Source organism: Populus nigra, chromosome 3 (genome assembly GCF_951802175.1).
Source record: "Populus nigra chromosome 3, ddPopNigr1.1, whole genome shotgun sequence".
Lineage (NCBI taxonomy): Eukaryota > Viridiplantae > Streptophyta > Magnoliopsida > Malpighiales > Salicaceae > Populus > Populus nigra.
The window spans coordinates 22449660-22474792 of record NC_084854.1 but is presented as its reverse complement, the minus strand read 5'-3'; the positions used below and the strand labels follow the sequence as shown (position 1 = coordinate 22474792).

The 25133-nt window shown below is 33.4% G+C and overlaps 3 protein-coding genes and 1 non-coding gene across 7 annotated transcripts; 3 read left to right on the top strand and 1 right to left on the bottom strand.

Moving 5' to 3' along the window:
- The first annotated feature begins 7234 nt into the window (after positions 1 to 7234).
- On the top strand, positions 7235 to 10558 carry LOC133688832 (uncharacterized). Of its 2 annotated transcripts, XM_062108452.1 has the most exons (5): positions 7235 to 7462; positions 8965 to 9008; positions 9279 to 9576; positions 9861 to 9949; positions 10044 to 10558. In XM_062108452.1, exons 1-5 carry the CDS (start codon positions 7402 to 7404, stop codon positions 10218 to 10220), a joined length of 669 nt encoding a protein of 222 aa, XP_061964436.1. In that variant the 5' UTR covers positions 7235 to 7401; the 3' UTR covers positions 10221 to 10558. The 2 variants fall into 2 exon arrangements, with proteins under 2 accessions (XP_061964436.1, XP_061964435.1); XM_062108451.1 differs by having other exon boundaries at positions 7238 to 7462; positions 9861 to 10558.
- Positions 10559 to 11408: 850 nt separating this feature from the next.
- On the bottom strand, positions 11409 to 16534 carry LOC133688831 (uncharacterized). 3 transcript variants are annotated; one of them, XM_062108448.1, is made up of 3 exons: positions 16390 to 16534; positions 14687 to 15042; positions 11409 to 14395 (listed from the first exon to the last, which is right to left on the bottom strand). In XM_062108448.1, exons 2-3 carry the CDS (start codon positions 15028 to 15030, stop codon positions 11674 to 11676), a joined length of 3066 nt encoding a protein of 1021 aa, XP_061964432.1. In that variant the 5' UTR covers positions 15031 to 15042; positions 16390 to 16534; the 3' UTR covers positions 11409 to 11673. The 3 variants fall into 3 exon arrangements, with proteins under 3 accessions (XP_061964432.1, XP_061964433.1, XP_061964434.1); XM_062108449.1 differs by having other exon boundaries at positions 11409 to 14392; XM_062108450.1 differs by having other exon boundaries at positions 11409 to 14377.
- A 649-nt stretch (positions 16535 to 17183) lies between these two features.
- TRNAR-UCG (transfer RNA arginine (anticodon UCG)) lies at positions 17184 to 17257 on the top strand. Its single transcript has one exon. It is a non-coding gene; the product is annotated as a tRNA-Arg (tRNA).
- Positions 17258 to 20347: 3090 nt separating this feature from the next.
- LOC133688892 (monogalactosyldiacylglycerol synthase 2, chloroplastic-like) lies at positions 20348 to 23775 on the top strand. Its single transcript, XM_062108533.1, has 8 exons — positions 20348 to 20990; positions 21391 to 21563; positions 22005 to 22166; positions 22258 to 22399; positions 22502 to 22726; positions 22835 to 22897; positions 22992 to 23066; positions 23170 to 23775. The coding sequence occupies exons 1-8, from the start codon at positions 20643 to 20645 to the stop codon at positions 23428 to 23430; spliced, it is 1449 nt and encodes a 482-aa protein (XP_061964517.1). The 5' UTR covers positions 20348 to 20642; the 3' UTR covers positions 23431 to 23775.
- The last annotated feature ends 1358 nt before the right edge of the window (positions 23776 to 25133 follow it).

The following is a 25133-nucleotide window of genomic DNA, read 5'->3' as shown; positions in this document are numbered from 1 at the left end:
GCCTTTAAACATCGGATACCAGGCTCGATCATACACACTTGTCTTTGCTATTTTTCCTAAATATTTTTTTTTATTATTTTGAGTGGAGTTTCAGTCCAGATTTACAGAGCAAGACCGGGTCTCCTCGAGCACCGTCGAGATCTCTCGGCTGTTTTAACCTTTAATAGCAGTATTTCTTGGTAGTGGTTAACTTTAACTGCAATAACTTTGAAATAATATTTTTTTTATTTTAAAAATTTTATTTTTAATATTAATATATTAAAAAAATATCAATCTTGGATTCAGCCTCTCTTTATTTCCCTGTATGGGCCATTCAAGTTCTGATTTATTGCAAATCCGAGTTCTGTCCCGAGACTCCTGAAGAGCACAGAGACAAGAATGTACAGTTTGGGCATCGTGTATTAGTTTACACCGCAAACCAATTACAATTAGCAAAACATAGCATGTCCATTGCCACGTCGACAAACAATACAGAGAAACAGAAAGTACGGGGACTTGTGTTGTGTTGTGTGAGGTAAGGTACAGTAGTCACGTGGGACCCTAAGCCCATTTGCTAGATCTCACCTTCTATACATTTTGATGGTGGGTGAGAAAAACCGAACCAAGTAAAGAAACCAAACATTTATAATTCAGTTCATTCAGTTCGGTTTGTTTTTTTATTTATCTGGTTAGGATTGGTTTGAAAACCTAACAATCAAAATTCTTTTTTTTCTTTCAATTATTATTTTCAAGAAAAAAAATTGAAATTTACAAAAAAAATATATTTAAGAAAATTAAAAACCAAGCAACCAAACCAAAATATTTGGTTCCCACAATTTAGTTTTTTTATAAATTCAAATTGATTGCTTGGTTTTTTTTATAAAAAAACCAAACAGAACGGCTATTTGCTCACCCTAATGCTAATTATACAAAAAATTAAAATTAAAAGAGCTTAAATATTTACTGTGCACACACTCATATTTCACTGTGAATTTACGTAATAAAACTAACATTTTACCTTTAACCTGCAAACTCACAAAGCTTGGGTTTAGAGGTAGGCGAGCATTTTCTATGGACTCGTTAGTCATTATATGAAAGGAGGGGTTTGATCGATATTTTAAAAATATTTACCCACAATGTAATTATTTAATCACCCTTAAAGGAAGGAAAAAAACCGTTTTTCTTGGGTCAAGAAAATTTTTGAGTTTTTCAGATTTTTTCAGAATTCATCCGTGTCATAGCCTAAACAAACTCATGTCAATATTTTTTTTCTTGTTTTTTTTATTTTTAATTTTGTTTTTAATAATTTTATTTTCTAAAAATTAAGATTTATATTTTCTTCATTTTTCTTTCCATGCAATTATATCATTCTAATTTAATTTTTACTTTATTAACGTATAAGATCATTAATATATTTTAAAAATATTGAAAAGATATATTTTCATAATATTAGCAACCATTCATCTTTTATATTGAATTATTTTTATTTTTTTCCACTTTATTTGTTATTGTTATCAAATTTTTTAATTTCAATGAACAAAATCTTAGATTTTTTTTTTTAAAAATCTTAATATTATTTTAATATTTTGTTACAATTTAAAAAATATAGACCCGTGGCGCCAACATCTATCTAGAGCTCAAATTAATTTTTTTATATATTTTAAATTGTTTTGATGTACTGATTTTAAAAATAAATTTAAAAAAATAAAAAAAATATCATTATATACATTTTAATATAAAAAAACATTTTAAAAAAAATATCATAATCATACTTCCATACATATCCTGATCTACACGCTAAATGAGTGGAAGTGACAGGAGCTGAGTTGGATTTTTATGGACCAGGTTGGTAGTTAATGGGCTAGGGCACATGACTGGGTGTCCGAAGCCAGCTTGTTTATTGAAATTTCAGCAAGGCGTGGCCAGCTTTAAATGCACGCAATCATATATGTGTGTGTGTGTGTGTGTGTGTATATATATATATATATATATCCGAGTTTAGTCTGGCTGGTAAATGTTGTTTGTCTTTCATATTATTAATTATATATGACTCGAATTTTAGATGAGATTCAAGAAAACAACTTTCATAAATCTACAAATCTGAATCTGGATGACCTGTTTAAGATGATCTGGAAAAAAAACCGTGCATAAAAACAACTGAAGATATCATAATCATTAAAAACGAAATAAAAATGAACGATTCCAATATAATAATGATATGCAAATTTATTCATGTCTCTACAGTCCTTGTTCATGAATCTATTCAACAATGGTTTTGCATGTGTTTGGCGTGGTTTATTTTCATGGGTTTTTTTATTTATTATTAATACGAGTGTTTGGACAGTTTATACGCGTCTTTATTAATTTTACGGATTCTAAAATTAATGATCATATAAACTTTTAGTAATTACATGATATTTTTACAAGCATTATTATTATTATTATTATTAAAATAAATTTTTAAATCAGTTTATTATATATCTCAATTAATTCAATCAGAGACACGAATATTTTCTTTTCCATGGGAGGACAGGAGAAAATAGGTCCTCTCAGTAAATAAAAAAGGGTAAGGTGTTCATCGTGCCCTTGTGCTGTCTTAAAACCAGGACAGACAGAGACAGAGAGTTATTGGGCATTTACTTTCTTGTTGCACAAGATATTGCAAGAACAACAGTTGCTTTCTAACATTTTACTTTAGGAGGGTGTTCCGCTAGTCGGTGCTACACTGTTTTCTTAAATTTTAAAAAAGAAATAATTTTTTGAAAAATAAAAAAATTAATTTTATATATTTTCAAATAAAAAAATCACTTTAAAAAATAATTAGCTATACACATGCAACGACACCGTGGAGGTGATCGTGTCTCGTAACCAATAATTTGAGGTGAAAAGTGACTTTAGCAGTGAAAAATTGGTTTGTCTGGAAGCTCTGGATGGGGACTTCTCCCCGACCAATTCGTTTCTTATCACTGGTTGCTCTTCATTCAGGTGATAAAATCATGTTGGGCCTGCTCTTGATCCAATTCTTCATGACATTTTTTGTCAATATCTTTCTTTCCTTCCAATATTCCTATGATCTTGCTAGCATAAACCAAGAGTTGTGATATGTTATGTATGTTAAGATTTGTTTGTTCGTGAGTGAATAGTAGTTTTTTGAAAATGATTTTTAAAATTTTTATGTGTTTATTTATTATTAAAAAAAATTATTAATAGAAAATATTTTTACTTGGTTTTCAGTGAAGTATTTTCCTTTTATTTTGGATGAAAAATGCCTTTTAAAGTTTATGGAGAACTCAGAAATGTCTTGTTATTTGTTAATTATATCAAATTTAGTTCTTAATATCTAGATTGTTATATATTTTATTTTGAATATATTTTTTCAATTTCAACCCTTCAAATTTGATTTAATTTGATTTGATTTTTATATCAACTTTGATCTTTTTTTTTCTCTTATTATTTTTTTAATTGAAAATCTTATCTATCATATTTGGTCATTATTTTTTTTGTTGTTATTTATTTTTATTTGAAATAATTTATGAAATTATATATTTTTTAATTATCATCTTTCAACCTTTTCTATCCATCAAATTTAGTCTTCTATATTTTAATTATTATTTATTTTATTTAAAATAATTTATAAAATTAAAATTTTTTCAATTTTATCGTCCAATTTTTTTATTTATAAGATTACATCTTCATTCTTTTAATAAATTTGAAAAAAATTAAAAAATTAAAATTTTATTTTTTATTTTATTTTTTATAATATAGTCAAATAATGAAAAGTTTTTCTAATTTTTTTTCCATAATAGTAACAAGTTTTAAAAAAATAACTCAATTTTAACCATTTTTTTTTAAAAAAAAATATTTCAAAGTAAAGGACTTAGTTCCTGACAGGTAAGGAGAAAGTAAAGGCTGCATAATAATAATTAATAAGAGTGCAAATAAGAGGATCCACCAATCAGGCTGCATAAAATTGGTAGCCAATGCTTTTGAGGGTTTGCGCCTTCCCGTAAAATATGCCCTTTCTAAACGATAAAGTATGCTCTTGGACCCACTTCAAATAAAAAAGGAAAAAGAGAAGCAAAAATTTTACTTTTTTTAGGGCCAAGTATATCTTACTCGTCTGTGCTCCCAGGACACTGTAATTGGAAAATAATTTTTATAAAAAATAAATTAGTTTTTTATGTTCAGTGTATCATAAAAAATAAATTAAAAAATAATTTTTATTGCTGGACAATGCCATAAAATTTAAGCTGAAAAATAATTTATAAATAATTTATTTTTTTCAAGTTTATCTAATATATATATATATATAATATTAACTGTAATTATTTGACCACTCAAAATAAAAAGATGAGATATAATAAGTGTAATTATGAAAGAAAAAAATTTATTATATTATATATTTACATATAGCTTTTTTTATAAAAAAAATATAAATATACATATAATATAAATATTTTAAATATAATATTATAGATGCATAACCTTGTTAACAGTGAAAATCAAGAAGAGAAAAAAATAGTAAAACTTCACGAACATATCTCGATTGGCCTGGCCTGGGTAACCTATCTGTAATCCGATAGACCCTGGTATAGTTTGCTTAAAAGTTCATAACTCGAAACTTTGTTTTTGTACTCTAAAAATGTTTTTTTAAAAAAATAAAACTGTTTTGTTTTTTTTACTTTATTTAGATTATTAATTTTTATATTTTCATATCATTTTGTGACGTGAACATCAAAAATAAAATATTATTTAATATATTTTTAAATAAAAAATATTTTAAAAAATTATTATTATTATTACAATAACAAACCAGCTCCAAAAGTTTCATAATCGTTCCATGATATTTCTTCATAGGTGATGGTAACCAGTGATGGCCCATCGAGCTGCCTAACACTAACATAGCACACCTTCTGGCATGGGAAAGAGGGCAAAAGAAAACCGAACACTGATGTAATTTGACTAAATCTATTAGATTATTAAATCTCACTTCACAAAAAATATTTAAATTTATATTCCTGCAAAGTATGGATTTTAACTTAATTTTATAAATAAATCAAGTCATCACATATTAAATCCAAAAAAAAAATCAAATGATTATTTATTCTTTTGTGATAATATTTTAAATAGAAATTATAATTTATCATATAATTTGATAAAATCAAATATTTATATACATATACGTTTATTTAATTTAAAGGGCTCAAAATTATAGCTATAAATTTATGATGATTCCATTAAAAAAGTCTCTACCTCTCGTCTCCTCTTTTTTTTGAAAAACAAATTTCAACAATCTCTCAATGATGACTAGAACGAGCATAATCACTATTTTCGCTTTTAAAAGTAAGAATTATATTTTATAATCTATTAATTAACATCTTTTTAATCAATTATATATAATGGTGTTGTTTTTTTTTTGTTTCAAAAGTATTTTTAAAAATAATTATTTTTTTTTATTTTTTTATTTACTTTAAATTAATATTATTTTGATATTTTTAGAACATTTTAATATGCTAATATCAAAAATAATTTTAAAAAAATAAAAAATATTATTTTAATATATTTTTAAATAAAAAATATTTTAAAAATAATTATAAAAAAATTATTGTAGCAGTGATGTTCGAAGATGGTTGCTGATTTTTAATTTGTCTTCTTCCATGAGATATTTACATGAAAGAGAATCTTTCAACGGTAAGTGCTCTCTGCAGTAAATTCTCTTGGCCTCGACCAAAACTTCTTCGGAATTAACAATAAATCTAATTAGAGAGCCAATTAACATTTTCTTTCAAAACATAATGAACATTTTCATCGCTTGTGTTTTTTTTCATAGAGTAAAAGCAAATTTAATTTATTTTTATTTTTAAAAACCATCATTGCCCATTGAAGGGTTGTTTTGTTCAGTTGTATTATTTCACATAACAATAGCAAAATAAACTAAAATAGAAAGAGTAGGAATAATGTCCTTACTGTAGCTATAGACTCGAATCTTAAAAAATTAATTTTTATATTAATATAATAAAATATTAAAAAAATTAAATATATTTTTTAAACACAGAACAAATATCTAAAAGACAGCCTCCCTTCATTAATTGTCCTGGGGTGGGCGTTGAAATAAATTGGAAAATCTAGAAAGAGGTGAATATTGAGAATCTTGCGTGGTAAAGGTGAAAAATATTGGAAAATCTAGATGAAGGTGAGCATTACTGAAGTCTGCTGTATTTTAAAAATTAATATATTTTTTTATTGTAAATTAATTTCTAATATATTTTTAGGTTGCTTTAATGTGTTAATGTTAAAAATATTATTTTATTATATTTTTAAATAAATAAATACTTTAAAAAATAATTGCTGCAATATTTTTAAATTTTTATTATTTCCAACATGGAGACCGAATTGAAAGGCACTCACTCTCTAAGAATGCAGTTATCTCTCTCTTTTTTGTTAACAATGATGATATCAATAGCTTGTATTATGTAAAATTAAATTTTATAAAAATATATACAAAGAAAAAATTGGTTCAATTAAGCATTTATTTTGTAAACCTTCATGATTTTCTAAAAAAATAATTATCAAAGTTTTTATTTTATTTTAAAAACACTCTTATATGTTGGGATGTAAATTTAATAATTTCTTTTAAATACTAACTTTAATATTAAAATAATATATATATTTTTAAAAAAATCTCTTTAATTACCGAAACCAATATTTGAGTTAAAAATGATTGTGAGCAGATGAGAAAATATCTAACTACTGGGAGAAGGAGAGAGAAGCTGCTTGTATCAAAAGAAATGGACAGTTTGAGACAGTTTACACGTGTAGGGGCAAGAATAAAAGGAGAAATAACAAAGAGATGGAGGGAACTTGAAGAAGAAGTAGCGTGTGCTAACTTTATTTTTAAAAGTTTTTTTTAAAAAAAAATATTAAAATAATATATTTTTTATTTTTTTATTCATTCTTATTATCAATACATTACTTTTTTTTAATAAGAAATTCCCTCACCCACCGTTTCGCACGTTTTTTCTTTCCTTTTGTTTTTTTTTCAGACATGAATGTATTTCAGTGTGGTTGCGGGTACTTTTCAAATAGTTTTTCATATCGAAATGCATATCAATGATGTTTTTTTATTTTTTAAAAATTATTTTTGACATCAGTACATCAAAATGATCCAAAAAAATATAAACCGCACTTAATTTTAATAAAAAAAAAATTTAAATTTTAACAAAACACACTTACAAACACGATACCAAACGTTCTATCTCGAAACTTTTTAAAAGCACTTCTCTTTCCCTTCCTATGTGTTTTGATGACCGTAGGTTCACTTCGTAACACATAAAAGTTCTTATCACCGCAAATTCAGACCCTTCTAACAGATACCATCAGCCACCACCAAAGGGACTAAATCATCAAAGTTTTTCTTTTGTTATGGGGAAGAGAAAGAGAAGTAGTGGTGATCATAACAAGACCAAGTGCACTTCTTCTTCGGGTAATGTATCAGTTCTCTTGCTTCTTTAAATGATTTTGGGGTTGTTGAGAAAATGGTGGGAGATGAAGGGAGTTTTGAATCTTGATGATTGAATGGAAATGGGATTTTACTTTAGTAAAGAGAAGCGATTATGGTGGGATTTTGTGTTTTATGAGAATCTATTACGGATGAAGCTTTAAAGATTGAAGACTTGATTTTCTTTATTTCTTAAAAAAGGAGTCTTTTCCTTTCTTTTTTGAATTCTTAACAGTAAAATTGAGTGTTAGGGTTTAATTGTCTTCCTTTTTCTTTAAATTGTTTGTTGCTCTGGTTGCTACTAGTTCTAGTTCCTGATCTTTCTGATTTTCTCACTGTGAAATGCGTTGGGGTTACTTTTTGCTTCTTGATCAAGGCTGGATTGAATGATCACGGCTACCTTTTGTCTGATAAAGTAATTTGATTATTGTTTGATCTGATGGAAAATGGGGTGTTTGGGATCCTAGCAGAGAATGTGCGCAGCTGCAACATGAATTCCGAGGAGAAAAGTGATTAATTTCTCTGGGATTAAGTTTGTGGGGTTGGATTTCGAGTGTGGGTTTGTGAAAATTAATTGGCCAAGCCCAAGATAAAGGAAAGAAAACTGTGTCAAGTTCTTAATTTGGCTTATAACAATTTGTTGTGCATGGCTTTCTGAGCCCTGCAGGGATCATTATCATGTGTTCACATTGATGATCATGGATGCCATTCCCAGTGATTGTTACCTTTTACATTCCAGCATGGTTTTTATTATTATTATTATTGTTTTAGGATTTTCATATTTGCCTCAATGAAATATTTTTTCTAGCTAATGGAACGACCTGTCAATACATCTTTATTGGTAATTGAACTTTGGATTATTTTAATTTCTTGATTGATAAATTTATTTGATGGATTGCCTTTATCAACATTGTCCAGTCATTTACATCCTGCATTCTTTATTTGTCATCCCATGAATTTGACTCTCGATCATTATTTCGCCGCATGCCTTTGTAGCTATTTAATACTGAGAAGTAGTCGATGCAACGATATGGGTTTTTTTCTTAATCTTCGAATCTATCCTCTTATCCATCAATGGAAATGTCATTGTATTTACTCCCAGAGATTTTTTATTGCTGATCTTTGGAATCCTTGAGTTAACGGATTTCCACATTTACCTATTCTACATCCTTCACATTTGTGGCTGCTGACCTGCTTGCATGGCTGTTGAACGTTTTCTATCATGTTAATTGCTCTGCTCTGTGGTGATTCATTAGTTGCACTTTCTTCCTTCACTTCAACTTTATAATCATGTCTCCTTAACAGTGGTTCCTACAATGTGGTGAATAAAAAAGTAGTGACATTGAAAGTGCATGAGTCCTGGTTAGAGAAAAAGGATTGGGACCTTTTGTGTCAAGTAAATGGTTAGAAATAGTTCCTTTTTAGCTCATTCTTACTCTAAGAGGAAATGATTGGGCTGAAAATGATCGTTGTATCTTATGTTGCAGATGACTTGCCATGCTCTTCTGGAACAGAATTGTTGTCTAGAGAGGTTAGTCGTTTTTTTCCTTAATTATGAGATACTGTAATTTCTTCTTGCGTGTGCTGCTTTGCTCTCACTTTATCTTTCCTACATGGATGATGATGAGGGGTTAAACTGAAAACTTGAAAACTTATGTCTGGATCAGAATACTTGGTGCAGGATGAGATTTTCATATTTCTTTTTATTCACATTGTGACCTAATAGAAATTTAAATGTCTTCACGATGAACAAAAAAAAGAAAAAAGAAAAAAATAATTGTTTTTAATTTTCCTTTTGCAGAAATCTTATTTGCTAGAGTCTAGTGAATCAAGGCCTCTCATACCCATGGTGGATACTTCAGATAACACTGTAAAGGTATTGAATGCGCAACATTCTCATGCACATCAGAATCACAACCTTGGCCGTTCAATAGTCTTGAAACGATCACGACACTACTATGGTCATCAATACTCCCGGAGAAACTTGGGGAGCCATGCTGATGCATCAACTTCTCATGGGAAGACTGCCCTTTCACGTAATGAGAGGCTTACCTTCAAGCTTATGAGTCAACCAGGCTCCAAGCCTGGGTGCCATACAGGTGAGATATTCATAGTTGCATGGTGTTGAAGACAATGTTTTTCCCTTCCCCATGGAAATAATCTAGCATCTAGCTGCTTCATTCACGCTTGTATGCAAACGAGGCACCTAAATAATTTCTATATTATTTCCGAAAATATCAGAGGTGGTATCATTTTCTACAAGTTCAGAGCTAAAATTCTTATGCACACAAGATGAAAGAGTTTTTCAATGCATCTTTAAGATTCTACACATCAGCTATTTACATTTACTTGCATTGACTTTAATTTGTTTCCACTTTTTCAGAAAACAAGGAAATAGAATTTAGCAGGCCAGACAGGGTTAGATTCAGTTCCTTGGTAATGAATGCAGTTTCATCTGATGCAGTGAAGATGGTATGTGGAATCTGTCAGAAACTAGTGAGAAGGAAAAATTATTTTCTAGGAAATGCATTAACTACTGGTGAATTCTCTGTTGTGGCCATTCTAGTTTGCGGTCATGTTTATCATTCAGAATGTTTGGAGCAGAAAACAAGTATTGAAGATATGCGTGATCCTCCCTGCCCATTGTGCTCGGGCTTGCTCTCTGAAGCAGATGCCTCTAGAGAAGAAGAGTAATGTGATGTTGACTTACATCTACGCTATTGATTATCTAGGACAGACGTAACAGAGTATAGGTGGTTGAAATAGACTTAGCGAGGTGTCATTAGGACTAAAGGATTTTGATCGGCAGTTCTTCACAGTCTCATTGCTGTCGAGAATGTTGAAAAGAAGTATGAGCTGCAGTCATCTCTCATTAGTGCTAGGCCTAGAGAGAGACACCGCAGTTTTTGTCAAGATACGGACACCAGTTAAGGTGGCATATTTAGGAGAATATATTAGTAAATGACAATTTTAGTTTTGTTGTACGAGTTGACAATGTTGTACACACGTTTGTATTGGTGTATGAAGTGGCGGTACAACAAATTCAAAATATCAGTAAATGACTATCGTAGTTTTTTGGTATGAGTTGACAATATTGTAATTGTATTGGTGGAAGAAGTGGCAGTACACGTTCAAATATGAAAATGTTTTAATTTGTTCCTGCTTGGAAGCTTTGAACAGGGATTTGCACGACCGATTGCCCAGAGTAACATATAATCTGTTTCCCTTCGTGTTATCAATTCCATAATGCTGGTAGTTCAAAAACTAGGACAGGAGTTTCAAGGAACATGCTATTGTCAAGTATGAACCAAAAGGTCATAAATCCTCTGCCAGAAAAGATGAAACACCATGTTCACCCTACCTCTTGCTGCTTAAGACGTGGCCAACAAGGGAAGATTGTGCATTTGTAATCGGATTTTAGAGGGCCAGCAAAAATGACCGCTCGGATTGGTTACTCATTTCAGCATTGAGGATGGCCGCTACTTCCCTGTTGGTAGAGGAACAGTTACAGAAGGACGTCTGAAATACCTGCTGCACTATATACCTACAGGAACCTTTGCTCCTAAATTTTCCTGTATCATCAGTTAAGCTCTACGCAAACAAAGCAAACTTCAATCCTTGCAAAGACTGACCTGCTAAAATTCCTAACATGAATTTCTGTTTTGAAAGGAAATGGAGCTTCATGAAGAAATGTCAAAAGAATCAATTCCTTATGGAATAAAGTGAAATAGTACTTGGAAAGTAAACTGCAGTTCGGGCGTAGGTGGGAAATTCCCCGATGCCCTACGTTTATGGAAGCTGCCCTACTTTAACTGTAAGGCATAGGAAAGGAAAATTAAAGATCTCATCAGCTCACCCAAGGAAATTTTTTTCTCACTTGTTAGGAGTTCAGGACCACGTGTCCCAAATTGATTACGTTTCCACAACCAGATAATGTAGAACTTTCAGCATCTTACAGTCCAATTTTTGCAAAAATGGTTCTTGGAAAGTGCAAACTCAAATCTTACAAGAATTCATGCTGTTCAGGCACAAAAAGTAAGGCAGTGTCACACCGACACGGCACTATTTCATTCTTTATATCTATCAAGTGCAGAGCACTTCCGTAGCATTATTGCTCATATAACTGTACATTATTGTTGATACAGGAAAGGCAGACTCATCAAGGTCCCGTTTTGAACCAGTAGTAATTGAGCACATTAAGAAACTTGAGCTGGGCTTGGACTACCAGGACAGGGCTCTATCAATGTCAGCTCTTCACCACCTGGGGCGGTAGCATGTTCCAAGGGTTGGGCTATGAATGCCAGCTCTCTGCCACCTGGGGCTGGGGCATCTAGGGCCAGAGCTGGAGCATCAAGAGCTAGAACTGGAGCAGGGGCATCAAGAGCTAGAGCTGGAGCTGGGGCATCAAGAGCTAGAGCTGGGGCATCAAGGGCTAGGGCTAGGGCATGTTCCAGGGGTAGGGTGGGTTGCTTGCATGTAGCCTTATTGTGCCCTTCTCCCTTGCATCTGCTGCAAGACATTACCCTTGTGGGTTCTCCCTTTCTGTAGTAATATCGTTTTTCCTCTGGCTGGATTGGAGGCCTTGGGGTATTAGGAGGAAGCACCTGCACCAACCCGGAGACTTCTTTTTCTTCAGCCAGATCCTTGAAATTGTCTAAAACAGGGTGTATTGACTTTGAATACGTCATGCGAAAGCTATCAACAGTGTAGTATTTTGAACAATAATCATATATGCTACTGCCTTTGCATTTGAAGACAGCAATAGCATGGCGACAAGGGAGCCCAGTCAGTTTCCACTCGAGACAAGTGCAGTCCCTTTTTTCAGTATCAACGACATGAATAGAGTCATCATGAACCTCAAATAAGGTATCGGATGAGAATAACACTTTTAAAAATTGAGCTCTCAGAGCATCTTCTTGTAGCTTTTTCTCCTTGGATGGAGTAAGTTTTGCAGTCCAGCCATTTGAATCCATTTGACATGTGCGGATCAACCCCATTATCTTGCATGTAAGTGCTTCCAGCTTCCGTATTATAGGTAGCTCCCGCACTTCTTCAATCCAGTCAATGTATGTTGCTGCAACATCAACTGTAATATGATTATAACGCTCTCCCTTGAATAGCGCATTTGTCCAACATTCTGGTTCGATCTGCATAAGCCAATCATAAACTTTTGAAGAAATCCGTTTAATTTGCTCCGTGTGCATTCTAAAACCATCAAGCCGGACTGCATGGGCAGCTGCCACTAAACTTCCAGGCAAAGAAACTTTCCCGTCTCCATGGAATGGCCCCTTCCAATTTCTCCTCAAGTTTTCCAGCAGATGGTATATAGAGTAACCATGGTGAGCATTCTCAAATACTTCAAGCACTGATTTCATCAACCCCTTCTCTTTATCAGAGACAAAAGTTACTGATTGTGAAGTTGAAATTGCAGCTTTCAACTGCTTCAAAAACCATTTCCAATTATCACCATTTTCAATGTCCACTATAGCAATGGAAACTGGAAAAAGCCCGTCATCTCCATCTAATGCAGTAGCTGTCAGCAAAATCTCATGGTATTTTGATTTTAAAGTTGTAGAATCAAGAAAGAGAATTGGGCGACAACCATTCTGAAAACCATATATTGAGGCATGAAAGGATACAAAAAGACGCTGAAATTTGCTGTCATCATCAACAGAAAGCTTCACAAAACTGCCAGGATTTGCCTCCACTATCTTATCACAAAACCAAGGCAACATATTATATGCCTCTTTCTTGGAACCCTGAAGTTGCTCCTTTGCATCCTCAATTCCACGCCACACTTGAGAATAGTTCAACGCCACCCCAAAGTCTTGGAAAAGGCCATTGGCAATGTCCTTTGGTTTTTGCCGTGGTGTCTGTCTTAACCTGTCTTTTATGATACTGACCAGCCAATTTTTATTTGGAGTAGCACGCTTCCATGATTCTCCTTCACAAGTATGTGACTTATTCATCTTTTTTATCCTAAATACTTGTTCAGATTCGACCCAAGATGCATGAATCCTCCAAGAACAGCCTTCAACCACACATCTGCCACTTGCTCGATTAGTGTCATTCTTTTTCAATCTGTACGCAAAACGGCGTGCAATGGAATATTTCTGCAGGGCATCACGAAATTCAGCTACATCTTTGAAGTCCTGGCCTACCCCAGTAATTCTCTTTTTCCAAGAGGCAACCATCCTTTCCACTGAAACATCCTTAGAGTTCACACCATGTACACATAGTTCACTATCTTCATTGTCTGATTGCCATTCTATTTCGACATCTACAAAGGCATTATCATGGTCCCAAGCGTTCTTCTTCCTTGATGTACTTTTTCTTGTCCTCGTGTTTGTCTTTCGTGACGTGCTTCTGGTCTCTCCATTAACATCACCAGTATTGTCATTGTTGTCGTCATTGTCATCAAGAACAATGCTGGGACCATTAGCACTGATATTCCAGGATGCAATGCGCCTTCGCTTCTTAACAGTGTCAGCAGGGGAAGTATTCATATCAACTGTAACTGAGTCATGGAGAGTTGTATCAACAGGAACAGTGACAAGATCTGTTGGAATCAAACTAGCAACACCAGGATCCTTGGTACTGGTGGCAGGAGATTTTTTTGAGATAATGGCCAGTGCCACACTAGCAGGGCTTTTAGCTTCTGCACTGGCAGCATTTGCGGTTTTAGAAGACAATACACGACGACTACCAGAGGCAACAGTAGGAGTGACTGTTGGAGTAGGGACAGCAATACAGGATGATGCACGGCTTTGGGCTTTATCCTTGGCAGCTCTTTTCGATTTAGATGACAACACACGACGGCTGCCAAAGGCGGCCGCAGCAGGAGCGACTGTGATAGGAACTGGAGACAGCACAGTTTCAGCTAGTTGGATCCCACTTCCTCTGTAATTTTTAAAACTACTATTAATCAATGTCAGAAAGAGAGAAAACCCCATGACTGCTGCAACCAAAAAAATTCCACCAATCACAATGTACCAAATTAAAAACTAAGGGTTACTGTGGAAGAACACGGGGTCATTCATCAAAGAACCCAGTTTGGGGAGCAATGCTATGGCATTGAAATCTCTCAATACAACAACTTGACAATTACTGATTTTTAGTAAAGTAAGAATTATAAGACTTGTTCAATAATGAAAATCAATAATCCATGCTCTTAGAGACATGAGGCAGCTGAAAGACAGAAAAATATACCTGCTAGTATGCATGTAATCTTCATGTTTAAAACCTTCTCTTCCCATGACAAATACATCTGCTGTGATCGAGTTCCCATGAAAATCAAACACCCTTTTCAGGTCTTTGTCACTAGATACAGTAATTAGAGTTCGCTTGTTTCCAGGGATAAAATACTTCATTGACAAAGATTCATATTCCAAGTTACACATTTCTGCCAATTTTAATTTCAGATCATCAAACACAGTTTCAATATTGATATCTAGGGCATGTGCCTCTCCTCCATTATATGATAAACTCCCATCATCATTCGTCACAAATTCACCACCAGACTGGCAGATCAGTATAAGCTTTTCCCTTGGCATCAGAAATCACTTCTGTGGTTCAAATTGACAATCAAAACATGTTATTATACCCAGACACACACACACACACACACATCTCATGCATCTTTTTAATCTCCAAAACAGTCTATACTTCTGTAAGACAAACAAATTCTGAGATAAAAGATTGTTTCATATGTTTACAATTAGCAAGTATGTTCAAAAGCTATCAAGAAACTGTAAAAGCATACAAAAACATGTTACAGGGGCGCTGATCATAGTTTTAGAAGAATGCAAGCACATCTGGTTACAACCAATTTGAGAAGAAGTTTCCTTGGTATATCTTGATGGAACAATGCTCTGATTTACAATCTATAAGGAAGTTAAAGAGCATGCCTGTAAAAGTTGGATTACTGAATATCTTTTCAATACAGCACAACGAAACACAAGTTGGTGATTATATGCAGAGACATCGTTTGATCTTAGCAGATCAAGTACATGAGTGCACACAGTGCTGCGTAGCATGTGCTGTAAATCAAGGGCAAGGGCAAGGGCAAATCAAAACCAAATTGGCTTGAATTTTACAACTTGAATACAGTTATTCAAGTTCCCATTTTCAAGGGACATGCAAAGCAAAGCTCTAACATATGAACAAACCAGCCACTGAAAGCAAATCACGAGTAAACACTAAAATACACGAAACTAACTCCTGAAAAGACTGATAGGCCAGCGAATCAGATGTTCTCTCCCTATCCTTGTCCCAACTTACAAGACACTTTAAGAGCAAACTTTCAATTAGCCCCCGACTTATTGGTCCAGCCCCATCAGCCACTCCACCACAACAGGAAACTAATCCATTTTGGTTACTAACACAGTTATTGCCTTTCAAACATAGCATAACAATGTCACAAACTGGCCAATCACTGCACCCAAGCTAACTATCCAAGGGATAAACCACTAACAGACACAAAACAACCTGAACTGTCAAAAACCAACAATTACATAACCACATTACAAGTAAAACAGCAAAAAAGCACAAGACATTACAACTCCCAGCAACGAAACAGCACAAAAACTATCACTAAACAACAATGTCAAAACACAAACAAACCAAACAGCTCACACAAACAAAAGTCAACCAAACCAAAGTCTATGATCAACTCGCCGAAAAATCTACAAAACCAACACTATTTAACAAAATCCCAATAACCCAAATCTCAGATAATCAAGATTGTAGAAACAAAATCAGAAAGAAAGACACTACATTAGCATGCCACGTGAGCTTAATATTGTCACTAATAAAAAAAACGCACAAGAAGACTATAGAGGTGAAACTTTTATTGATATTTAGAGAGAGATGAAATCTTTGATTTACAAAGAGTAAAAAAGAAGGGATTTTACCAGAGGATGAGAGGCAGGGATTTGTGATAGATGGAAACCCTAGAATTGGGGGCTTTGTGGAATTTGAGTGAATTATCGAAGCAAGGTGGGGGAAGGGTGTATTGGAAAACTAAATTATAAACGTTGGGCTGAATTTGGAAGAGAGTGGAATTTATAGGGGTTGTTTTGGAAATTTAAGAAAAGAACAAGAGGCGTGCAAGGACTGTATTTGCTTGTTTTTACCATCCGGTTGCCTATACGATGTCGTTTGCAGGGTACATTTTATACATTTTTTTTCCCGGAATTTTTGTTGAGAATGATAAAAGAATGAGATGAAATGAAGGATGCAATCTCGTTCGATAATTGTTTTAGAATAGAACGGATGAAGATAATAAGGATAAAAATAAAATTATATTTAATAGTGATGTAGTGAGTTTTTATATTATATTTGGGGATCAATTGGGTAATTAACATCTAAAATATAATTAAATACTGAAATAACATATATATATTACACACACACACACACACCTAGCGAGACCTCATTATTTCTGCTCTCACGGTGATCAATAGTCGCTGCTCTTATGTTCCTTAAGCTCCACAAACCCCTTTCCAGGCACCATTCCTAATTGTCGATCTGTATATGGCCTGATTGGCTAAAGTTGAGAGGTCAAGTCAAGGAGAGATGCGGTCCGGCCACCAGTTAAAAAAGATGTTGAAGTAATGCTATCAGCCATGCCATATAAATTAATGTTGGCTGTTTAAAAAACAGCTAAGTAGACTATATAGAAATATCAGCGACTACATAACATGTAGACCGCATAGCGCAGTGGATTAGCGCGTTTGACTTCGGATCAAAAGGTCGTGGGTTCGACTCCCACTGTGGTCGCCTGAGATTTTACCTCATTCCAGACTAGCCTTTTTCAACAATATATTCCTAGCAATGATTTTTTTAAAACTTATTATTATTATTATAACAATAATCAAGATCCTTGCCATGAAATCAATTTATCACCCCCATGGTCCGTACTTTTTCTCACACACTTGTTTTTGGCTTGCTGCTGCTGCTGCTGCAAAATCCAATCACTGGAAAGCTTCTTTTTGGCCATCCAATAATAATAACAGTAATAACATGAGAAGAAAAGCAGCTTCATTTTGATATTTTATCGACTTCTTTATCTAGGGACAAACACATGATACCTAGAAAAACAAAAAACAAACAAACCATGGGCTGAAGAGATTGGAGGATTGCTATAACAAGAGCATCGTCCCCTTAGATCATTGATTAAAAAAAAAATTACCAGAAAAGAAGGATTTTTATACTCTTTAAAATGATATTTATTAAGAATTGAATTTCATAATTTTTTTCCAATTTACTTATTTTAAAGTTATTCCAATCTCATGACTCGAATCGCGGATCAACACTATTCATTGAAATAATGTTTTTCTCCCTCCTTTTTCAATTTCAATTTTAATTTCATCTTTTAATATTAGGTTTATAAGACATTGGGCTTTATGTTTTTTTTTTCAATTTACTTTTTATGAAGTTATCTCATTCTCATGACCTAAATTATAAGTTTGACAAGTTAACTCATTTGATTCAAGTTTTTTTTTATTTTCTAATTAACCTTTTCTTTTTTAATTTTATCCTTTAACGTTGGGTTGATTGAAAATTAGGCTTCGTTATTTGTTTAGACTTGCTTTTTATAAGGTTATCCATGTCTTATGACTTCTAATGACGGGTTCGGCAAGTTAACCTGAGTTGACTTGAGTTATTTTCTATGTCCTTTTTTAAACTGATTTTTTTTTCAATTTTATCCTTCAACACTAGGTTGATCGGAAACTAAACTTCATGATTTGTTTTAATTTACTTTTTATTGGGTTATCTCGGTTTCATGACCTAGATCGCGGGTTTGACAGATTAATCTAGGTAGTCATTTAATTTGCCAAGTTGACCGAGTCATATTAGATCAATCTTCACACAATTTATTTTTTTTTATTAGAAAAACATATTAGCAACATCTTAGTATTTTTTATGTTAAAAAAATTAATTTAACATGTAATACAACACGTGCCTATAATCTAGTACGATCCAAGTAACTATTTTCTTATTTTTGTTATTCACAGTTAGATAACACCATAAGCATATTCCTTTTGGAATCAAGTGTAACTTTCTATATAATTGGATGCTCAAACTCAAGGTGATCAGAAAAGATCAACGATTTTTAGCAATTACCTACAAATTTAGTACTTAGAATGAAAAAGCGTTCGTGATCCATTCTTTTGTTTTTGTTTTTTTGTTTTTGTGAGTGTGGTAATAATTATTTTTTAAAGTGTATTTTATTTAAAATTACATCAAAATAATATATATATTTTTTATTTTTTAAAGGTTAATTTTGACATCATTACATTAAAACGATATAAAAAAACAACAACAATAAGTCAACCAAATTAAATCAAAAGGAAGAATCATAATATTCTACACAAAAAGAATGCTTGCCAAAAAAAAAAAATAACGAATCCGTGGCATGCATTGCACTGCAGGTTGGACAAAAAAAATAGCATAAAAAAAATGTCTAGGCTCTGTAAGCATGTTTTAAAAAAGTAAGAAAAATTTGCGACTCGATTTATAGACTTGATTGAGTAAAATAATTTTTTTTAATTATATTATAAAAAAAGCATCAACAATAAAGATACTTAATTAAATCAAAAGAAGTGATCATAATAATATGTACAAAAAGAATATTTTTCAAAAAAAAAAATACAAAGCCCAATCCTTAACTAACATAATAATCACTGACAAAAAGAAACAAAAAGAAGTGATCATAATAATCTTTCTTTACTCATGCAACCCCGTCCCTAATAGGAGAAAATTAAAGGTGTTTAATATTCTTCAAAGCTTAAAATTCGGTCTTTGAAGTCTTAGTTACTCTCTTGTCAAAATAAGTATTAATCAAGCAACAAAATATTTTGTCAACACTTAATATTTTTACTCGCAGACATAGAAAACAATTGGTCAAGCCCGAATCCATATTATTGCAATATTAAATGATCAAATAAAAAATATTGAAGGATCAAAATGTAAATTACTAAAAGACAAAAACAAAAATCATGGTGGATTAATGATCATCGAGAGGGGCTACATTAACTTCAAGAGAAGAATTGGGTTTTTTTCTTTTTAAAAAAATAATATTTAGAAAAATGAATTATTCTGAATACACTAGACAACCGTGAAGATATCTTCTTAAATTATTAAAAAAAATTTAATATCAATGAATATATAAATTAATTAATTCATATATATATATATATATATATATCATAAAATGGATTATAAAAACTTGGTGAAATAGGAATAATTATGGATAATGAATGCAAAATAGCGAGTAATTAAGAGATGGATGAGATAATGATGAGAAAAAAAGGCAAAAAAATCATTACATTGATGAGAAGGCAAAAACGAAGTCTATGAAAAAGAAATAAATCCATGAATCGTTTTCAATTCGTTATGAGAGCCTAACTTAGTTGAATGATGCCAAGAACATCTTAAAATCATGGCAAGATTTGATTAATTCAAGTAAAACCCAATCATTTCTTTTTTTTAATTATTTTCTTGTCCCTCTCCTCTACTTAATCACATCACCATTTTCAATTATCATAAATTAATTACTCATAATTCAACACAACAGCCAATAGGAACCATCATCAAGGGCCGAGCTTGTCTTCCCCTTCCACCCTCGTTAACAACACCATCTTCTTCCCTCTTTCTTAGCCGACACGAGCAAATACCCAAAAAGAAAAGGGCACAAAAGCAAAACCCAAAACTCACCATGACCCTCCAAGCGGCAAGCACTATTTTAGAAGATTCGAATCTAAAAATCTCCCCAGACGAACATTCCAAAATAAAATGCGAACCCGACGGCTAATAAACTCTCTAAATAACCCCCCGCAAAAAGCCACAAATCCTAATGCAAAAAAGGCGTCATTCTTTGGCAGCTAAGCACATTATGAGCATCCTTCCACTACAATTTTAAAACCTACAAAAACATTTTCTTGCCAGCACACACAACCTTAAACACCAACAATATAACCTTCACTCCCTCTCTCCTTTGCCCCTCCCTCGTTCTCTCTCAAAACCTCCACTTTCTCTCCCTCTCTCGGCCAGGAAAAACCCCATTTTCCGGTGGCGGGAAGGAAGTTTGACCGTTCGGTTTTACTTGGTTTTTCTTGCCTTTTCTTTTACCGACTTTTCAAATACTTGAAAGTTCGTTATAATGATGAGGGTGCAGGCTCCTCCGAGGAAAGCATCATTTACTGAGGTTTTACAAAGAGTTTATAGTAATCTCGGGTCGGTTAGCAGTAATAGTGATAGCAGCAGCAGCAGCAGCAGCAGCAGCAGCAGCGACAGCTATAATTGCAACAATCTACAAAGGCTTAAGTATTATATCCAAGAGAGTGACGATGATTTTGAAGAGGAAGATGGGACCATGGAACTTGTTCAAATTGGTGCTGAGAGAGCCAAGAATGTTTTGATCCTTATGAGTGATACAGGTGGTGGCCATCGTGCTTCTGCTGAAGCCATTCGTGATGCTTTCAAGCTTGAATATGGTGATGAATACAGGGTGTGTGATTTATTTAGGCTTTGAGTTTCCTTCTGTGTAGAACATGATTTATTTTTTTTGTTTTTTGTTGCCTCTGATTATGATCTTCTGATTATCTTGTTAGAGGTGTTTTGTTTTTCTATATATGTAAGTGGATAAGGAAAGTGCCGATTTTGTCAATATGGTAGTAGCCATTTTGTTCTTCTTGGATTTATTTGTTTGCTGTTTTCTTCTCTAATTTGCTAAACGTTTTTTTTCGCGGCAAATAATCAATTCTGTTGTTTTCACATTCAATCAGTTCCTCCTCTTTTCAAGGCCTTTTCCTCATCTCTCCTCCTCTGTTTTACTGGAGAAATTTTGTTTCTGGACTTAAAGATTTCATCTGCTAAATAAGGCCTCTACTACATGTCATTGCTTTCAGATAATTGTGAAGGATGTTTGGAAAGAGTACACAGGCTGGCCATTGAATGATATGGAGAGGCAATACAAATTCATGGTGAAACACGTACAGCTATGGAAGGTGGCATTTCACAGTACTTCTCCAAGATGGATACACTCCAGCTATCTTGCCGCTATCGCTGCCTACTATGCCAAGTAATTTAATTCCCTCAATCTTTCAGTTTTTTCCTTGGAGATATTTCTTCATTTTATGATAATTTATTGCTGGCAAGTGGATTGTAGTTTATAGTTTTAATTTACAGCTGTCATTTTAATTTTATGGATTAATACATCAATTTGGTCACTACAGTATAATAAAGATTGAATCTTTTGATTAATAAATGTCAGAGCTTTTAAGGACTTTTTTTATTCTTTCTCCTCTTCCACTATTGATTATGCATTTGTAGGTTCTTCTTGAAAATGTTTCTTTCCGACCCCACTTATCAGCACACAATGTTGATTACTGTTAAAGCTAAAATCATTTGTTTCTTGAGCTGGAAATGTGATTGGATGTCGGAAAGAAAGTGAATCCAATGTTTGTGTTAATAAGTTTAGTGGAACTTTTTTAATCTTATTCTGTTGTGTGTGTGATTGTAGGGAGGTGGAGGCTGGTCTAATGGAGTACAAACCGGATATAATTATCAGTGTTCATCCCATGATGCAGCATATTCCTTTGTGGGTTCTGAAATGGCAAGGCTTACAAAAGAAAGTGATTTTTGTTACAGTCATCACCGACCTCAATAGCTGCCATCCTACATGGTAAGTTAATTCAGTCATTTTGAAGATATATGTCTCATTGTTTCCCTTTATCATAACTGGTTATCTATTGTAACAATGAAAGTACTTTCAGGTTTCATCCTGGGGTGAATAGATGCTACTGCCCATCAGAGGAGGTTGCCAAGAGGGCTGCATTAGATGGCCTAGAAGATTCTCAAATTCGTGTTTTTGGTTTGCCTATCCGGCCATCTTTTGCTCGTGCAGTTCTTTCGAAGGTGCACAACTGTGATCACACAATTAAAAGCACAGTTATGCTCTACTAGGATGGTTTTCTCACTTAACTGTGCGCTTGTTTTTTTTGGCTTCTTGTCATACAGGATGAGTTAAGAGAAGAGCTTGAACTGGACCCTAGTTTGCCAGCGGTTTTACTGATGGGAGGTGGTGAAGGTATGGGTCCTGTTAAGAAAACTGCATTGGCTCTTGGAGAATCGTTGTTTGATAAAGAACTTGGGAAACCACTTGGGCAATTGATCATCATTTGTGGCCGTAATAAGGTTCTTAAATCTACATTGGAATCTCATGAATGGACAATCCCAGTTAAGGTATTGGATTTTACTTCCCGTCCGTGTAGTATGTGAAGCGTATGATATACTTCATACATTTACAAAATTATTTGTTGAATATTGGTCTTTTTATTTGCCTAATTGCAGGTTAGAGGATTTGAGACACAGATGGAGAAATGGATGGGAGCTTGTGACTGCATAATTACCAAAGTATGCTACAGATATTTTAGCTTTAGATGCTAAATGAATCCTTTTTGTTTATTAACTTAATCTAATTGATTTTACTGACTTCAATGTTTCACAGGCTGGACCTGGCACTATTGCAGAAGCATTGATAAGGGGGCTACCTATTATTCTCAACGACTACATTCCTGGACAAGTAAGCGATTGGCGTTCTGCACATTTGCTTAACTTGACAAACTAACAGTCAAGATTTAGTTCTTATTTCATCTCATTTTTTTATCTTCATTTGGCAACCGCAGGAAAAGGGAAATGTTCCTTATGTGGTAGACAATGGGGCTGGTGTCTTCACCAGAAGTCCTAAAGAAACAGCGAAAATTGTGACAGAATGGTTTTGCACGAAAACAGATGAACTTGAAAGAATGTCAGAGAATGCACTCAAACTAGCCCAACCGGAGGCTGTATTTGACATCATAAAGGACATTCATGAACTCGCACAAGCACGCGGTCCTCTTGTGAATATCCCTTATGTATTGACAGCATCTTTCACAAGCATAATCTGATCAATGAAACCATCATCGTCCAGTGTGCACCATCAACCATGACCAAGGTTTGTCAGTACTAGAATGAAATGTATAGCTAGTTCTAATAGTGCCATTCTTTGTCCTTAAGAGTCAACGAGTACCAACTAATGGGAGAGTGAATTCTTCTAAGAACATGTTCTGATGTTTGTACAGGTTGTGATTCTTTTAGGGTATTTCTTGGAAGGAGTTAGTGGTCTGGTGAAACTCGACTGTGTTGTATGATCTTTTTCTTAATAGTTCCATAGGATATGAATCATGCTTCCCTCTTCAGTTTTAACCCTGGCATTGATTGCTTGAAATTTTAGTCCTGTAATCTTCAATCTATATATATGCTTGACTAGGATGGTTTTTCTTTACAACAAAGAAGTCTAGTTTGCTTGGCTTTGAATAAAGCCCCTGCTATAATTTACTTCAAGCTTAAACAATATAGAAGAAGACCGACTTGTGCATTGATACTGATAATCTGAATAATTAAGGCGCGCTAGTTGCTCCGACTTCATGTCAATGTTGGAAAAAACCAAGAAATCTCTGCTACAACTTCACAGAATAAATTATTCAATTACAATTTTCTAATGAAATAACCACATTGTGATAACTTCAATTCATCGTAGCTTTTGTAAAAAGGAAAAATGGAAGAACAAAATTGATCCCCAAGAAAACAATTGAAAATAACTTGTTTGATGTCCTTTCAATTTTATTATATCTTACTGCTGTGTTATTGACAGTTGCTGAATGTTTACAACAGAACAACAATCAATCTGAAGCGATCTGATAGTAAGGTGGTGGATTGTGTACAGTTACAACCTTTGACGTGTGAATTGTGGGACAGACAAGTGATTGGTTAGAGCAAGCTATGACCATAAATTAAACTTAATATTTTCGTCCTCTTTCAGACAAACAACCCTCCTAGCTTAGGAAGAGAGATGACTTGAGAGCTTGAACAATGGATCCTATACTATATATACAATTGAAGGAATGGTTGGTAGGTTCTGACGGTAACTGGTTTTGTTTTCTTTCTTGTCATTTTGCCTTTAAGTTTTAAAGAAAGTCACGGAAATAAGATTTCAGATGAACGTATCATTTAATCTCTGTATATACAGCTCAGAAGATACTCCCAATGTTAAAGGCAAAAAACAGCATTTCGTATTATCTTTGGAAATTGATGACAGCATCGAGGAGAATCTTGAATAAGCCACGAAGCAGGTTGTAACTTGCAAGTTAAGATTCCTGGCATAGAATATTAATTCGAAGTTTCATAGTAAGCTGTGTTTGTTGGTTGCGGGCCCATAGTAGCTAGATCAGATTCGAAGATTGATCCGAAAAAATGTTTGGGTTACTGATCAACCCTGATCAGTAGTTTTTATTAGAATGATGGCATTTCTTCTTCTTCCATCTTGATCTTGTTAGGGTTTAGAGCTGGTCAGATGGGTTATAAAAAATCTTATCAAGTCAACTGAATTTTGCAAGTTTAATATCTTTTCTAGTTTAATTCTTATCAAAATTTCAGGTTTTTTAGATTAACAAGCCGGTTTGAGCTAAATTCAATCAATGATATTAAATTTGACTTGATAAGTCAACATGGTAACTCGCCTATCTAGGATTTAGTATGGGTTGAGTTTAGTGTCGAGTCAGGTGGGAGTTGATTCACTCAAACTCAATCAATTTGATCTGGATATATATAT

Coding starts and splice junctions, on each gene's coding strand:
- LOC133688832 (XM_062108451.1), top strand. CDS start 7,402: ATGGGGAAGAGAAAGAGAAGTAGTGGTGATCATAACAAGACCAAGTGC. Junction 9,009..9,278: donor CAGAATTGTTGTCTAGAGAG/GTTAGTCGTTTT, acceptor TTCCTTTTGCAG/AAATCTTATTTGCTAGAGTC. Junction 9,577..9,860: donor CAAGCCTGGGTGCCATACAG/GTGAGATATTCA, acceptor CCACTTTTTCAG/AAAACAAGGAAATAGAATTT.
- LOC133688831 (XM_062108448.1), bottom strand. CDS start 15,030: ATGCCAAGGGAAAAGCTTATACTGATCTGCCAGTCTGGTGGTGAATTT. Junction 14,396..14,686: donor GATTACATGCATACTAGCAG/GTATATTTTTCT, acceptor ATTGATTAATAG/TAGTTTTAAAAATTACAGAG.
- LOC133688892 (XM_062108533.1), top strand. CDS start 20,643: ATGATGAGGGTGCAGGCTCCTCCGAGGAAAGCATCATTTACTGAGGTT. Junction 22,167..22,257: donor AATAGCTGCCATCCTACATG/GTAAGTTAATTC, acceptor AAGTACTTTCAG/GTTTCATCCTGGGGTGAATA. Junction 23,067..23,169: donor ACGACTACATTCCTGGACAA/GTAAGCGATTGG, acceptor TGGCAACCGCAG/GAAAAGGGAAATGTTCCTTA.